This window comes from Vigna angularis, chromosome 6 (assembly GCF_016808095.1).
Source record: "Vigna angularis cultivar LongXiaoDou No.4 chromosome 6, ASM1680809v1, whole genome shotgun sequence".
Taxonomy (NCBI): domain Eukaryota; kingdom Viridiplantae; phylum Streptophyta; class Magnoliopsida; order Fabales; family Fabaceae; genus Vigna; species Vigna angularis.
This window is the reverse complement of record NC_068975.1, coordinates 8,211,733-8,229,522: the sequence shown is the minus strand read 5'-3', so window position 1 is coordinate 8,229,522 and position 17,790 is coordinate 8,211,733. Positions and strand designations below refer to the sequence as shown.

General features: G+C 36.0%; 1 protein-coding gene and 1 non-coding gene across 3 annotated transcripts; one reads left to right on the top strand and one right to left on the bottom strand.

Annotated features, from left to right (window-relative positions):
• Positions 1-3,978: 3,978 nt before the first annotated feature.
• LOC108342324 (uncharacterized) lies at positions 3,979-15,630 on the top strand. 2 transcript variants are annotated; one of them, XM_052879389.1, is made up of 2 exons: positions 3,979-4,232; positions 10,586-15,630. In XM_052879389.1, the coding sequence occupies exon 2, from the start codon at positions 11,661-11,663 to the stop codon at positions 12,948-12,950; it is 1,290 nt and encodes a 429-aa protein (XP_052735349.1). In that variant the 5' UTR covers positions 3,979-4,232; positions 10,586-11,660; the 3' UTR covers positions 12,951-15,630. The 2 variants fall into 2 exon arrangements, with proteins under 2 accessions (XP_052735349.1, XP_052735348.1); XM_052879388.1 differs by having other exon boundaries at positions 3,982-4,352.
• LOC128197638 (small nucleolar RNA R71) lies at positions 12,235-12,337 on the bottom strand. Its single transcript, XR_008250266.1, has one exon. It is a non-coding gene; the product is annotated as a small nucleolar RNA R71 (small nucleolar RNA).
• Positions 15,631-17,790: the final 2,160 nt, after the last annotated feature.

The following is a 17,790-nucleotide window of genomic DNA, read 5'->3' as shown; positions in this document are numbered from 1 at the left end:
TATTTTGTGAAGTAATTCTGTTTCTGTTTTCATATTTTATAATTTACTGGTTTTCGTATTTTACTGTTTTATTGTATTTCTGTATTCCGTTTTTACTGTTTCTGTATTACTGTTATTTGGATTCTGTAATTCTGTATTTATTGTTTTGCTATTATTAATTACTGTTGTAATTTTATTTTCTAAAATTTACTGTTTTTACTGTTTTTTGTATTTTCGTTTTTTGTATTTTGCTGTTACTGATTTACTAATTTTGAAATTCTGTAAGTGTTGTTTTTACTATTTTCTGTTTACTGCATGTAATTTCAATTTTCTGTTTTTCTGTATTTTCGATTTTATTGTTCCAGAATTATTTTTACTGTTTTGTGTTACTGTATTTTAGTTTTTATTGTACCAATTTCGTTTTTACTGTTTTAAATTCGTTTTATAGTTTTAAATTCGTTTTTACTGTTTTACGGTTTATTTTTATTGGTGTTTTTACTTTCACGTTTAATGTTTTACGTTTTGTTCATGTTTAATGTTCCCGCGATTATTTTATTTTGATGTCTTTTACCATTGGGTTTTTACTTTCCTTAAAAAAAATAATATTTCAACGTTCTTAAATTTAGTTTTATTCAATTTCCAGTCAATTTTAATTTTACCGCATTCAATCAAAAATCACAAAAACCCTCCCACTATGTGTTGAATCAAAACTGAACCACAATTTGATTCTTGAGAGACGACCTAGGAGTCACATCCTAGTTATATTACATTCATTTTTGTGCAATTAAATTTGACGGGTCGCGACAGTCGTATCACTTCCACTGGAGAAGTTGCAGTGAGATTCCACTTTCTCAGAGACTTGGTGAATGATCAAGTAGTCATCCTAACATGTTGCAGTTCTAATGAAGAGGTAGTTGACATTATGACCAAACCTCTTAAACTTGATTAATTTGAAAGGATTCGAAGCATGCTTGGAGTTATAAAAGCCACTTAAGTAAGCTAAAGGCAACATAGCATGTAGCTTAGGGAGGGAATGTTAGTCTAAGTTGTTATTTACGTATGTGTCAGTTAATAAAGCTCCAGCCTTAAGGGCTGTTAGACTATCCTATTATTTAGGAGATAATTGAGTCTTTTATTCCGCTTTTGTAGCCATACAGAATGCAGCTCTGTTGCAGTTTATTTTCTGTTATGTAAGGCTTATACAAGCCAACCTTTTTCATTAATAAAAGTATTCTCTCACAGAGTACATTGGAGAGTTATTCATACCTTCAGATTTAACAGAATCCACCGCGACAACAGTGGTGGCCTTCGTCTTCGCTAGATCTGATTCCTAAATTCAATTTTCAGAAACTTATTTCTTTAATTTTTTAATCTAACATATTTCACGTACTCTTATTATCTGCCACGTCAATTAATGAATCTAACTCACAATGATAACAAAAAAAGAAAAAAAAAAGAAATGAACAAAATCCAACGTAAATAGCACTTATCGGAATTATTAAACCTTTAAAATGTCTTGTGGATTTCACTTGCATAAGTTTTGGAATTTTGCACCCATTTACGGAACTCAATTATTCACTAATTTGTGATCGAATGGAAATGGTCACAAATCTAAAAGCCTAAACCTATTGTAATACTCATCTCTCTTTATTGTTGGATTTTTTTTTCACCTCCAAAAAAATTGTGGATATCTTTCATTCATTTTATAATAGTTTTTCCGAAAAAATTAATGAGAAATGACCTAGAATTTAATGGAATATAGAAAACAAACTTGTTCCAATAGAGTGAGTTTTTTTCGTAGGATAATACTGAATTTGATTATTTTAATCACATGTTTAAGAATAAATATAATTTTTTTGTTTAATTTTCATACTTACATAATAACAGGTATATCCATATATGCATCTACACCTCTTTTTTTCTATTTAAAAAATTAATTAAATATCATTTTATAAAAAATAAAAACCATAAAAAGAAAATATAATATTATTAAATATTTAAAAAACTACAACATATTTTTGTAAGATAAACTTTTAAAGGAATCTAATACGGTAACATTCCAGTATGATAAAACACTTGATAAGAAAAGGGAACCCCCACACAGTACCCCTGTGTCACCTTCTTCTGCCCATCTCCCAAACACACCTTATAAGGAGGTGATTCTGCTACTTCTAATCCCAATTCCTCCAGCACTCTCAACGAGATGAAGAAGTTATGGCTCGTCCCATTGTTAATCAAGACCAATATCTTCCTTCCGTGCACCCAACCTAGCAATTTCATGGTGTTGATAACTCTCCAATTTTACACTCTTTGTGTAGAAGTTTTTATTAGTGCATTTTAGTTTCTTATAGCTTAAAATTAGAATAGTTTTAGGTTTATTTTTAATTCTTTAGTTTATAGAATTTTAGTTAAAAATAGATTTTTAAGTGTAATATTTGTATTCTTGTAAATAAGTAGGAAAATTATATTTTTTTGAAATTTTTTTAATAAATTTTTTTTTCTTAATTAGGTTTAATTTTTCTTTAATTGTAAAATTGTCCTTTCTTTTATTTTAATTGAATCTCTTTCAGCGTATTGGCCCTGGTCAACTGGGATGATTTTCTTGGTGACCAGAAGCATGAATGTTACTTCCTCCACCACTACACATTATTCCCTACACCTCCTCTATTTTTTTTAATTCAAAATATTCTCTTTTTCACTTTTAACCTTTATCTTTTTTAACTTTTTCTTAGAACCCTAATATTTTACTCTCTTATTCACTCATAGCATCCCATCCCCACACTCTTACTTTCTCTTTTCCTTTCTCTTTTCCTTTCTTATTCTCCTCTTCCTCTTCTCCCAATTTCCCATCTTCCTCTTTTCTCAATTTCCCATTTTTTGTTGAATGGTTTACTACAACTGATTTCGCTGAACAAATGACTTAGATTTAACGACTACACATGCATGTTCTTAATGATAGCTTTTTGCATATGGTGGTGTTTCATGCCAATTTGGTGTTGTTTTTCTACTTTCAATTCTTATGATACTTTTTTTTGCTCTAAACATTGATCCTTTTATAATAATTATTTTTTGATTTCTTTTGTTGAATTATGGTCTTTTTTTGTGTGCATATAGAATTTGAATCAAAATCCCTCTGTGGAGATAGGCGAGAAACTATTGCTTATGATACTGAGGTAAGCAATGTTTTTGTGGAAAGTTGACCTTTCAGATGATGGAGAAAATCTCCACTTTTTAGCCCAACTATTTCCAATGGTGAAAGCATATTTATATTCATGTATCAACTAATAACTGTTATACCATTTTTGAGTTGCAACTTCGAGATGATGGTTCTTTTAGGGATGCTTCTATTCAACATCATGTTCACGGTGATGTCACGGGAACATTGACCAACAAACTAGCACGAGTATATATTCTAAAGCTGAAGAAATGCTTTGAGTACAAGAGTTTGGAGACAAATGTTGGAAGTCCCACATTGACTAGAGATAAGGTCAATTCATAGTATATAAGTGGGTGCAAACATCACCTTACAAGCCGATTTTGTGGGGTTGAGTTAGGCTTAAAGTCCACTTCTAACATTGTATCAGAGCTAGGTTAAAGCCTATCCTAGCGATATTTGTTGTTTGTTGGGCATATTGTTTCACCCGCTATCGGGCCTCGGCGTGACGGGGGGTGGGAGTGTTGGAAGTCCCACATCGACTAGAGATAAGGCCAATTCATAGTATATAAGTGGGTGCAAACCTCACCTTACAAGCCGGTTTTGTTGGGTTGAGTTAGGCTTAAAGTCCACTTCTAACAACAAATCATGATGACGTGGTTGATCAGAATGAATTTTCTTAAGTATGTGAAGATTTCATTTCAAACACCAAAGATTCTATAGACAGTGGAGTAGAAAAACCTTCTGGCCATATATAACATTCACTACTGAGTCAGTTTGTCGAAGAATTTAATAATACGTTTTCACCGTTACAAATTAAATATTTTATAAGGGCAAAAAAAGGAATGAGGAGGTTATGGAGGGAGTAACACTTGCATAAGCATTCAGATTGGGTTGGCTGATTCTGATTTGGGCCGCTACATTGAAATGGGCTTAAGTGTTGCGCACCGTTTTTGCTGGGCAAAGGATGCTTCTGGGTATTGCTCAAGAACAATTCATTTTCCAAATGAAGGGAGGCTCAATCATCAGAGGAAGGCGCGACTTGAAGTAAAATGAAGAGAGACCGTTGGATCGAGAAATGAAGCGCGAAGCATTAGAGGTTTCTCCCATTTCCGTTTTCCCTCTGCTTTTCTGCTGTAATTCTGGATTTGGATTGAGCAATCACGATGGTGACAGCCCGTGGTGGTCTCGATCGTGCTTTTCTCGGTGACTTTTGCTTGTAATTCCATTTTCATTTCAATGAATTTTACTTTGGTGCACTGATTTTGTCTGGTTTACATTCTAGTTCTGTTTTGGAATTCAATGCAATGTCTTTTATGCTTATAATGGTTCAGAAGTCATTTTAGATTGTTAATGCTTTGGATAGAGATAGTTGGAATCTGTTTTGGTATCTGTTGCTTTGGAAGTTAGCTCTGTGCCTCTGTTGTCTTGTGATTTAGCATCAATTTTAAATTCTGCATTTAGGTTTTAGGTGTTTACTTCAATTTCAGGTTATACACGTTGCTTTTTTATTTTTTGCATTAGTTTTATTTTCTGTTATTGTTCTGAGTTTATTTTGATGGCAAATATGTTTAGTTAGCTTTTAATTAGGTTCCTTTATTTGATTGCAAGTACTTTAGTTTATTTCATGATTTCATTTGTTGCTTATAATGTGTAATGTGTTGTTTCTACAAATTAGTTTTCATTAGGAATGTGTTTCTGGTATTGGTTAGAAACTTGAATTAGAACTTGAATTTGCTGTGGTTTGGTATAGTAAGTAGACATTTACACAATCTAAGTTCTGATTTGGAACTTAAATACACAAAGTTGGTATAACTTTATAGGATGTCTTCCTGAGTTGTAAATGAATGCTTTTCTGCACTAATCTTGCCACTTTTGATTCTCATTCACGAGTCTAATCAACAATTCTGTTTTTACTCATTTGTTTAGGTGTTTCAGGTTAGAATGTTAAACTTTGCTTTTGCTTAATGTCTTTGATTTGACCATTTCGTTTGATAGTTCTGCTGATTGGATTTTAATTTTTTTTCTTTAGATTTTGATTTCTTACTCATGGTTCTTTTCACATTAAGTTTCCAATTCATTGCATTATCCATTTACTTTCCAGGTTATATCCATTAATCCATTCTTGCATTTCATAAAGTCAGGTTTAGGATTTGTTTTAGTTTTGAATTTCCAGATTTAGGTGCTTATTCCTTTTATATAGTTAGTCATTATATTTCTAGTTCTAGGTTCTGTTATTAGGCTGATTATCAATGTTCATTAGTTTAGGACCATTTTAGTTGCATTAATTCATCATTTTAGTTTAGGTTTCTTTAGCTTAGTACATATTTTTTGATTCTTTTTTCCTTTTTAATTTCATTTGTTTACCCCACCTTGTTCAGTAGATAATTAGTAAATATATAATACAAGAATTTACTTACACTTTAAACTTAATTTTTGCTGAGTCCTTGGATTGATCCTTGGTTATCCCTATACTTCATTAGTGAGGAAACTGAGTTTGTCCTGTTTTTGCGCGATGAAAAATAGTTTAACAGTTGCACCTCCCATCGAGAACACAAACAAATCCATAACCTTTGTTCCATCTCCTTGCCTTCCTCTTCCTCCTCTCTATCATTCCCTTATGCCATTATCATCACCCTCATACTCCTTTCTGCCATTATCATCACCATGGGCTAGAGGGCCCTCCATAATGAAAGCATCGCCCTTCCTCACTCCTTTTGATGTACTTAGGATATGGTAACGTCCTCACTCCCCGACTGCGCGTCTCGTCGCCTGCATTACTTCCTACCTTAGAACTCATCGTGTTTGTAGTTTCTTCCTTCTTCAATCTGTTTCCCTAACTGGTAGTTCCATGTCCCTCCTAGTTTCCCTTATATGTCTCGGTCCTCGCCACTGTACCAAAGCTTGCCTGATATCTCCCCCATGTTTGACCACTCTTACTTGTCGTTCTGCCATTCGCCTAATGGGAGAACCCCTGCCTCCTCTACATCATGAGCCACTTCCATTGTCGTCAATAGGTCCCATTGGTTATGAGGCCTAATCTGATTTCTGAGTCCTCCTTGTAAACTAGCGAAAAAATAGCCTAAGAGTTGTTCTTCCGTCACCCCTGTGGCTTGTGCCACCAACATTTCGAATTCTTGAACATTCTCCTCTACTGTCCCCCTCTGTTGCACCGTCGCCAGCTTCTCAAAGATGGTTCCTCTGTTCCTTCCGCCAAACCTCCTCAACAGAGCTTCCGTCAATTCCTCCCAGGATGGGTTCTTGGTCTTCTTCCTCCAGAACCGAAACCAATAGCTCGCCCCCCGTTCCAAGCAAATATATTCAAGCTTCATCTTCTCCCTTTCCAAAATGTTCTGGAGATCAATGAATTTCTCAGCCTTTGAAATCCAGCTCATCAGGTCCATACCCTCGAACGTGGGTAATTCTACCCATTTCATCCAACTCCACCGAACCTCCCCTCGGTCGTCCTCCATCTCGTCCTCCAAGCTTTCTTTCTTTCACGACCTTCGTTAACCGATTCTCGGCTCTCCTCCGAACTCCTTTCCTGGTTCCTCGCTTTCCTTCCAAGAACGTGTGCGAGTTCTTGGACTTCTTGATGCACCTGTCTCATCTCGGCCTTGAATTCCTCCATTGTTGTCTCAATAGCATCAAACCGCTCCTCTACTGCATTCAGTCTTCCATCTACTCTTCCCTCCAAAGCGTTCATTTTGCCCTCCATCACTTACCGCTCCCTTGGTATCCGACAGGTTGAGCCAAACATGATAGACTTCTTTAGTCAAGAAGTCGAACAACTCTCCCCCTCTCACATACACACAAACGAAAGTAAAATAATACGTGTATTATTTCTATATATGTATGAATCAATGTACAAGATCTCATCCTAGGAAGCCCTCTCTCCCTCCATCGGAACAACAAATATTTAGTCTATACCCAAGTATACAAAAGAATTAACCAACCCCTTGTACAACACACACACCCTATCTATAAGGTTCCCCCCTTTACACACTGAATAACGGTCAAACAACCTTTCTCGCTTTCTAACTTTCTCACCCTCATCTCATTTTCTCTTTTTTCTTTCATATACCCTTAATACTCTATCAAGCACCATTTAGAAAATTGTCCCAAGAAGAATTGCAAGATAAGATAAAAAAAGGGCTTATGCTTCCGGTGTGATGAAAAGTTTGGGCCTAAGCATACTTTCAAAAATAAAGAGCTCCATATGCTGCTTATTACGGAAGAGGAAATCCAGGAGTTAGGGGAATCTGCTGCTTGCATTCATAAAGAAGTTCCAGACTTTCACCTTGAGGATAAGGTGCACCTTCATGGAGGGGGTGTTGATAGGTTTGATACAGTTTACAAAATAAAGAAAAAAGAAGGTAATTTGAACAGTTGAATACACCTCCCACCCATTGCAAACATCTAGGAAGATGCTAATGCCATCAATAAGGAGTTTCTTGCTTTTCACCTTGAGGACAAGGTGAAACTTCATTGAGGGGTATTGATAGGTTCAAGGGAAATGTTTATATTAGGAGAAATAAAAGGGATAGAGAATTATAAATGTCTGTGGGTAGGTTTTGTTGTCTCAGACTTGTATAAAGTCTGTGTACGTAGTTGTGTTTAGCAGTTTTTTAGGAGGTTTTGTAAAGGGAAGCCTAGGTAGAGTCTGGTCCTCTCGAAAGACCAGGGCTAGTGTAACAACTTGGTTTTCTGTGCTTGTTTCATTGTTGACAAAATTTGCCTGGTTTTTCTTGGTGAACATCCAATAACCTGTCTTGGAAGTCTTTACAGGTTTTAATAAATCTGGGTACCTATCACCCATCAACCACTATTGTGGCTTTTGCTATTTCCCTGCGATGTTATACACTGTATGATAGTGGCTTTTTAGCTTTTAGCAAATTATCAACACTGTTTGTAATTTGACATGCAAGTTTCTTCAAGGATCTTCAGTACACACTTGCTTTGAGAAATGACACTTCAATATTTTGCTAATTCAATTTCCAAAAAGTATTGAAGCTCTTGTTCTATTGATGGAACAAATATTTCTTCTACTTTTCAAAACAATTCTGATCATGTCCTGTTATGATAATATCACCAACATAAATTACTAGATAGAGATGTCATGTATTTTACAGATTGTAGGACTAGAATTAGAACAAGACATGGGTCAATAACAAATTACGATCATGGAATACAAGAGACATGAAAGAAAATGTTGGCAGTTGGAAAGAAAATGTTAGTATAGCCTCATTGTTGGCCATTAACTTAAGTGTATCCTTTAGCAACAAGACATGCCTTAAGCTAATCAACCTGACCAATAGGACCGACTTTTACAATGTAAATCTAATGGCAAGCAACCTGAGTTTTACATTGGGAAGATGTACTGACCCTATGTGCCATTAGCATGAAGAGTAATCATGTAGTTCACCATGGCCTTACACCACCTGCTATATAAAAGTGCCTCTTTGGACTTTTAGGACTAGGGACTGAATAGGTAGGAGGTAGAAGCACATGATGCCCCAACTGAGAAACTTTTAAATAGAATTAGGGTTATAAGTAGAACAAGTACCTTTTCTAAGATAATGGGAATATCATCACTAGGAGAAGAGTCTCGAATAACAGTAGGCATTGGAGCAAGAAATGAGTGAGTGGGAATAGCTTGGGTAGATATACAATCTCTACAATGATAAATCTGTAAGGTTTGAGAGACTACAGAAGGTGTTGTGTTGAGTGATATGAAAAGAAAGTGTTTTCAAGGGTATGGTATAAGTAAAGGGTTGGCTGTGGTTTGTCTGTACCTTGTAGATTGACATGCGAGGTTTCTTGATTGGAATCATTAGCTTTGACTTTTGTTGAATCTAATATTTTGAGCAAAGATACTTTAGAAAGTGATCCTCTTTGCTACTTTTTTAAAAATACGTAATCTGTGTAATGTAGAGACCTTACTGCTACTGTTAACGACATTGAGGTATGATGTTATTATTTGTTTAACTGGATACTTAAATATTCATTTTGCATGACAAAGTGAGATTTTGAAGCAGAAATGACCATGTATTGTTAGTATCTCAAGTTCATATTGCATAAATTTGTCAGAGACCTCCATTTGGGTTTCATTATTTTGCATTGATTTTCCTTGTATATATTAGCGAAAACACGGGTGTTGCATGCCTTTGTGTCTGCATTTTGTTCATGCTATCTTTTATTTTATTGAGTTGAAAATTTAATGTTTATATCAATATTAGTTTTATGCGTAACAGACAAAAAAAATTAGAAAGGGTTTGGATTGAGAGGAAGAGAAACATACTGGTGTCCTTACATGAATGAAAAATGAAAAGTTCAAATAGTAAGAGAGAGATGAAAGGTTGAATAAATGGGAGAGAAGTGAAGTCTTATAGTGTGAGATTACGTTTAAGAAGAGGTTACTAGTTAAGATTAGTTAAAAATGTGGACAAAAATATTGAAATATTTATGGGATGAGAGGATGTTACTTTTAAGTCAGTGATAGGACAGTTTCTCAGAGCATTTGAAATATAAATATTTGTAACATTAATATTTAGGCTTAAATGATTAGTTCCTCCCGATGTTAAGAGGTGAATTTTTGTATAATACTCGGTTTTAAAAATGAAGACATTGAGTCCCTATGTTATGAAAAGTATATGAATAAGGTCCACAAAGAAAGAACAAATTCAACAAATCATCAAAGAAAAAGCTGAACAAGAGAGAGAAAAAACGGGACAGCATAAGAGAGAAGAGAAAAAATACGACCACATCAGCATGGACTTAACGTCATTGCTGTCAACTTAACGGACAAGATCTTATTCATACAATTTTCATAACATAGGAACCCAATGTCTTCATTTATAAAACCGGATACTAAATAGAAATTCACCTCTTAACATGAGGACGAAGTAAGCATTTAAGCCTAATATTTATTAAGAGTAAGCCAGGAAAATAAATTGTGTACACTAAATGGGATACCCTATATTTGGACGCTTGAGCAAGTGCACTGGATATATTATAATGGGACCCATTTTAGAGATTTCTCAAATATCAATGGTCAGTTACAAGTTAGTAATAGTAAAGTATGAATAGTTATAATTAGGTAGAACAATTAGTGAGTAGGGATGAGAAAAATAGCCATATCTTAGAAGAAACCTGTCATGGGTATTTAGCAGAACCTGTAATGGGTATATAATGGGTTTTCTAGACAAGTACCTTTATCGACGAACACGTGTTTTCTTAAATTACCTGTATACTGAACAGGTGGGGATGTATATTATGGAACGCGCACTATTGGGTACCTACTGATAAGTGTCACAGATTAGATATATTGAGCACTTATTTTAATCTCCTTTGATGTATTATGGAGTAAAATCTCATTAAAAGTTGCATAAAATGTATATATAATTGATTTTATATCAATATGAGTGTTTTTGTGTGTTTATTTCGTAATAGAATAAGGATTGGAAAATATCAAAGCGACCAGGACCCAGTGGCCCAGCGACCAGGATGCTCTGGCCCAGCGAGTTGACCTTGCTCGCCCAGCGAGAAATCACTTATGCTTCTTCTCTTTAAAAACGCGAACCAGAGGTAGAGGCAACAGTTCTGAGGTGTGGGAACGCTGCAGACCTCTCCTAGCTCGAGTTTGGAGGCTTCCAGGATGCAGGAACACCATTTCTCACCATCCAATCCATCCGTTTTCTTCTTTCTTGCTTCCGTGATGTCTAGGAGTAGCTAAAACTCCATTTCATTGGGGTTGAAAGTAATGTATCAAAACTTTATGTAAACTTTCTGTTTTATGCTTAATCCTTGATGAATCTTTTGTTCTATGCTTGTTATTCATGCTTAATGATGGAAATCTGAGCTATTAGAGTGATTTGAATCATTGGGAAATGCTAGGATCACGGACATAGGTAGAACAACCGATAGAACTTAATTCTAGACATAGATTGAGAACTTTTGGGAATCAATAACATCGGTCTTAATGCGAATCTGAATTCTAAGGGATTAGAGTTTCTGTAAAAAGATTTAGAGCTTGTCATCTGAGGAATTAGAGACTTGTCTGCTTATGATGTTGATGCATGATTCTTGAGGAATTGAATTTGATAGTAAAGAATACTGAGTTTTGAACATGAAATTCAACCCCAATGAACCTAAACTTGACTGTTTTTACCACTTTGTATATCTGTATTTTATTCTGTATTGTGTAGAAAAATACATTTGATAATCATATTTGACGCTAAATTAGTAAACTTCCACAATTAGCAAACCAAACAAAGCTCTTGGGAAACGATATCCGGACTTACCGGTTTATTACTTGTACGATTCGGTACGCTTGCCGAACTCTCAACAAGTTTTTGGCGCCGTTGCCGGGGATTTGTTTTTGTTTTTGCCGATTGTGTGTTGTTTATCTGATTTAGTTGATTTTAGTTATCTTTTTGTTTACGTGTTTATTGTGATTGTATTTGAATATTTGTGCATAATTGTTGTCATCTGTAGACTTGTGTTTTTTTTCAAGTTTGTGTTTTGTATGAGAAGCAAAGAACAGGTTGAAAATCTGCTTTTTGATCCGGAAATTGAAAGAACTGCTAGAAGGAATAACAGTAGAAGGAGGAGACAAAGCAGAGAAGCCATAGAAACATCTGTTATTTCTGAAGAAATTCTGGACTCATCATCTGGTCAAGAAAAGGAAACAATGGAAGGAACTCACAATGGAGAAGGTTCTGGGCAAGGAAGACGTACTCTTGCAGATTATAATACTTTCTCAGGACCTCTGCACTTCAACAGTATCGCAAGACCAATGGTTAATGCTGCCAACATGGAGATGAAGCCAGCTCTTATTCATTTGGTGCAGAATAATCAGTTCCATGGATTGTCCCACGAGAATCCATACACTCACTTAGCTACTTTCATGGAGATCTATAATACAGTGAGGATTCACCAGGTTCCAGATGAAGCAATCCGACTCAGCTTATTTCCATTCTCATTGGCTGGTAATGCAAAGATGTGGCTGAATTCCTTTCCAGAGAATAGTCTGACAGTCTGGGATGATGTGGTTGCCAAGTTTCTGAATAAGTTCTTCCCTCAATCCAAAGTCAATAAGGGAAAGCAGGAAATCTCTTCTTTTCAGCAGGATAATGATGAAGCTCTAGGTCAAGCATGGGATAGATTCAAAGGCCTACTGAGAAAAACCCCTACTCATGGATTTGATGAGCCTACACTGCTAAATCTATTTCTTGGAGGGCTGAAATCTCAAACAAAGTTAATGTTAGATGCCTCAGTTGGAGGTAATATCAGATGGAAGATGCCTGAGGAAGCACATGAACTGATTGAGAATATGGCTGCAAATGATAATGAAGTTCAGAGTGAAAGAGCTCAATTTCAACAGAAAGGTGTTCTTCAACTTCAATCTCAAGATGCCTTGCTAGCTCAGAACAAGATTATGACTCAGCAACTTGAGACATTAATGAAGAAGTTATCTCAGCTACCTAAAGAGCTCCAGAATGTTTCTCAAGCCCAACATCAGATGATTCAATGCTGTGAATTATGCGGTGGAGATCACAAGAATGGTCAATGTGTACTACAAAGCATGTCTCATGAAGAAGTGAATTATATGGGAAATCAAGGTCGCCAAATGGATTTTAATCAAGGTCAAAATTTTAATCAAGGCTGGAGACCTCATCCGAGTATGGGACAAGCTAGTCCGTCCAACAGACCACCTCCACAGAACTTTCATCAACAACCTACTTTGACAGAAAGAACTTCAAAACTGGAAGAAACTCTTCAGCAGTTTATCCAAGCATCAATCTCCAACCATTAAAGTACAGAAGCCTCAATTCGTAATTTGGAGATTCAAGTGGGTCAATTAACTAAGAATTTGGAAGAAAAATCTGAGAAGAAATTTGTGGCTAACACTGAAGTTAATCCAAGGGAGGAGTGTAAAGCCATCACTACAAGGTCAGGAAGGGTGTTAGAAGAAAGAGGGCATGAGAAGAGCAAGAAAGAGATGAGGGGAAAGCTGAGAAGAGATAAAATAAGAGAGATGAGATGAGTGAAAGGGAAGAAAAAGAAAAAGAGAGAGAGGGCAGAGAAAATCAGAGAGAGAAAGAGGAAGAGAAAATGAAAGCAAAGGTGTTTGAGAAATCTCTTCCATATCCAAAGATTTTCTCTAAAAAGGAGAAGGAAAGGAAGTTCAAAAGCTTCGTTGATATCTTCAAAAATTTGGAAATCAAGATGCCATTCTCAGAAGCACTGCAATAGATGCCCTCTTATTCTAAGTTCATGAAAGAATTGCTTACCAAGAAGAAGAAGTACATTGATGAAGAAACTATTGAAGTACAGGGTCAATGTAGTGCAATCATTCAAAAGTTGCTTCCACCAAAGTCTAAATATCCTGGCAGCTTCACAATTCCATGCAACATAGGAAAGCTAGCTGTTGGAAAGGCTCTAATTGATCTGGGAGCCAGCATAAATCTGATGCCCCTTTCTATGTTTGAGAAAATTGGGGATCTGGAGATGAAATCTACACGCATGACTCTACAATTAGCAGATCGATCAATCAAGTATCCTTATGGAGTGGTAGAGGATGTGCTCATAAAGGTAGACAAATTGATATTCCCTGCAGATTTTGTCATCATGGAAATGGAGGAAGACAAAGAAGTACCTCTCATTCTGGGACGACCATTCATGAAGACAACAAAAGTCGTCATTAATATGGATGATGGAACGCTGAAACTGAAAGACAAAGATGAGGAGGTAATTTTTAATGCATTTGATGATGTGCAACAGTGTAATGAAGAAAAGGCAATTCCTGAAGCTGCAAATGAAATCATGTGTGTAAGTGATAAATCAGATGACCACCAGTTGTTGATGCAAAGCAAGGAGCCCAGATTAGGAGAGCCAATTATACTGAAAGATAAGTTGTGGGTTTTCAAAAGCAAAACCAAAGACGGAAGATTTGAAGTTGAAGCTCCTTACTCCAAGGTAACCAGAAAGATATCTAGAAAACAGTGGAAGAGTTGTTGGTGGAACAGAGGAAAGAAGCTCACCAAAATCAAAAATCCACCATGAGCTTAACAGGTGTCGAGCTAAAGACAGTAAACAAGCACTTACTGGGAGGCAACCCAGCTTTCTAACCCTTCCTTTTATGTGATGTTGTTGTTTATTTGTGTTTGAGTATGTGACTCTGATTGGTACTTAGTGGGTGTGATGAGTTCTATTATTATAGGTATTGAGTTTGGTTGTGTTTTAATGTGTTTTAATGTGTTTTGGAGATGTTATTTCTGTGTTTTTGGATTTGTAAGGAACATATACATTGGCCTGAGGACATGCCTTCATCTATGTGGGAGAGGGATTCTTAGGTACATGATGAGCAGCAGCCGGAGGCATCTTCAATTTGGAGATTATGGAATCGCAACCATGACCTCCCAGGAGTTCTAGTTTGTTTTTAATTTCGGTTATTTAATTTCTTGAAGTTTTTTATGACTTATTTTCAGTATTTGATTTGATTGAGTTGTTGTGTTAGTTTGTTGAAATAAAGAGCTTTGAATTCTTTCCATGATAATTGGCATGATTGTGAGATTGTTATTGCAGATCTGAGTTTTAGAACTTGTGCTATGATTATCTTTGAGTAGTTCTTGAATCTGATTGATTATGACCCAGAAGTTGAATAAGTGAGTGTACTGAGAAAGCTTTGAGAACAAGTGAGAAGTTGTTATTTGATGGAATCCTCCTTGATGTAGTCCTCCTTTTGTATTTTTACTTTTCCTAGCTTAGCTCTTAAGGAGCATGGGTTACTATAAATACCCAACTCCTCTCTTGTATTAGCACTTTTGAGATTAATGAGAATTAAGTTTTCTGAAATAGAAACAATTCTCTCTTGAAAGTCAGGCTAGAGAGTCCAAAGACTTCCTCTAGCCACCTTCCAAGCACCTTTCTCACTCTCATTTTCCATTTTTCCACGGTGCCTCTCTTCTCCACGCTGCCTCTCCTTCACTGCCACCTCATTAGAGCATGCGTCAGCGCTCTACCTCACATTCTTCATTCCATCAAGCCTCAGCCACAGCCATTTGCATTTCACTCTCTCAATAGCTCCTCGGCCATCAACCACATCCTCTTCACCGTTTTGCTTTGGTTTCATCACAGATTCCAGGTTCAACCTCTATTCTACCTTGCTTCCGTCATTGCAACCCTAGATCCAGGTTTTCCACCGAATCTCATCTTCTCCTCTAGGGTTTCGTCTCACTTCCTCCTTCATTTTCATTATTCCTTCATTTTTCACCGAACAAACCTTATTTCCTCCGTTCATCCTTCTTTTCCAACGTTCAATCAGTTGTTTGAACCGATTAATCGGTTTATATTGAGTCTCCTCACCCTTTGAGGGTTTCTTCGTGTCCAATTTAAGTTTTCCACTCTTCGATCTCCGTTTTCCCCTTCAATCTCGAGTTTCCTTTTCCATTCCGCTGCGTCTTCACTCGTCGGAGAAGCTTCGAGGAGTCCGAATCGAGCTCGCACAGCTTCGGTCGTCAGCTTCTCGGGCGTTCGTCCATCAAGTGGTATCAGAGCTTTGGTCGTCCACGCGTCAAAGGTAAGTATCTCTGTTTCGAACTTTGTTTCAGTTTGATTCGCTTTCTGTTTCGCGTTTGTATTTCGCATCTCTGTTGTGTTTTCTTCATTTACGTGGTGTTCATTCATCTTGTTTTGTCTCGGTTGGCTTTTGATTCTGAGCAATTTGTGCTGTTTCTTTTAATTTCTGAGTTGTTCATCATTTTCCTTCATTGTCTTGAGTGTTATGACTTGTTCTATGCCTTGAGTCATTACTTTGAATTTTATTTTCATTTTATTCGGTGAATCCAATTTGTTTGAGTCTTTTATTCTCTAAATCCATTTCTGTTTTGTCTATGTCATGTTACTTTGTTTTAATTGTCAATTAAATCTGAGTTTAACTGATTCAATTGAGTTTTTGCTTTGAGTAAGATCTGTCCATCATCATAAGCAGTGACATTCAATTGAATGAGCTTGATGACAGACTTCAACAACAGTTTTAATGTCATTTCATTTCTCTGAAGCTGTCTTGAGTTTTTGATGTTGTCCATTACATGTAATTGTATTGCACTTTTGAAATTCTGTGAGCTGAAAGTTGAATCTGCTTGTGGATAGCAAATGCACACCAATTAAGCTATGAAATGTTGCATTGAGCTTAGGTGCAAGATGCTTACAGCAGCATCAGTCTCTCTTTTGACCAGCCACACCGAACTGGTTTTTCTTTGAAGTCTGTTTTAATGTTCTTGACTATGTATCTATTCAGCTTAGTATTAGTTCATTGCTAAGCTTCTAGTTTCATCAAATTCTAGAGTCATATTAATTGTTGCTTTCAGTCATTGTAATTCTGAATACATAAGAGTTGGTGGTATACTTGAGCTATTTTAAAGCACAATTTGCTGTTTAAAAGTGAAATTCCAGTTTCTGTGATAGTTGTTGTTTTTGTGTACCCTATTCTGGTATAAACCAATTTTATTTGCCATATTCAAGGTGTTATAAGGGTCAGACTTGAGTAATTGCAGCTAGAACGAATTTCCCATTTTCGAAACCACCATGTTGTGTTTGTTTTGAGCAAAGTTGAATCAGTATAACTGAAATTTATATCTGTTTGAGTTTTATACATCATATTGAACTGTGACAAGAGCTTAAGGTCTGTGCATTTGTTTAAAAAAAAAAGCAAGTTGTGAAAAGTGTACTATACAAGTAAAAGGCAATTGGACCTGTGCAGTTCAATATAGAGGTTCCAAAATCAGAAGTGAAGAATGCTGCAATTTGAGCTGACTTAATTGAGAACTTTCTTCAAACAGTTTAGAATGTCAATACTGAAATATGGATTTTATATTCTGATTCAACTTGCTTGGGTTTTTTTTTCTTGTGTTTTTTAATCTGTTTCTAGTTCTATTCCTTAGGCTCTATTTGTTGTGCCTACCTTTATTAACTAGCCTTGTTTCTTGTTTGTCAATTGTTGGCTGTCTTGGTTTTGTCTCAGTGCACGTGTGAACTCTGATCTGCTATTCTGTAATTGAGCTTTTGTTTGCTTTCATAATATGATCTTGAGTCAATTTCTCTGCTGTGTTGTCAGTTTCATTATCTGGTGCTTACATTCTTGGTGGTTGTCTTGTATTGTCCATTACTCTGTTTAGCCTAGCCTTTTCCTGAAATGAGAAGTTTTTACACTCTGGTTTCTGGAATTTGAAAGAAGGTTTGTGTGCTTGGTAGCATCTTAGGTGGTGGTGGTCTAAAAGACTCTCAAGCCTTGAACTGCCAAGGGAGAATCTCCCTTTCAAACCTTTTCATTTATGTGCTTTAAATTTCAAAAGAGAAGCCTAAGTGTAGTGAGTTTAGTGAGGCTAACTTGGCCTAATTCCTTGGCACTTTGAAATAAAGAATTCATTGTTAATCTAACTGTTTTGTGAATGTTCATTGTGCAGGAAAAGGAGTTTGAGTGATCAAACTAGAGCAGCTGTGATTGTACTAATTTTAATCTGCTCTTGCATTCATTTTGAACCTTAATTTGTTTGTTGAATCACTGCTACTTTACCTGTTCTGATTGCATTTTGAACTTCTTCATTTTGTTGCATCAACACTGTTTTAATTGCCAATTCCTGATTACACATACT

Excerpts from the sequence above, each read along its gene's own strand:
- LOC108342324 (XM_052879389.1), top strand. The coding sequence starts at position 11,661 with ATGAGAAGCAAAGAACAGGTTGAAAATCTGCTTTTTGATCCGGAAATT.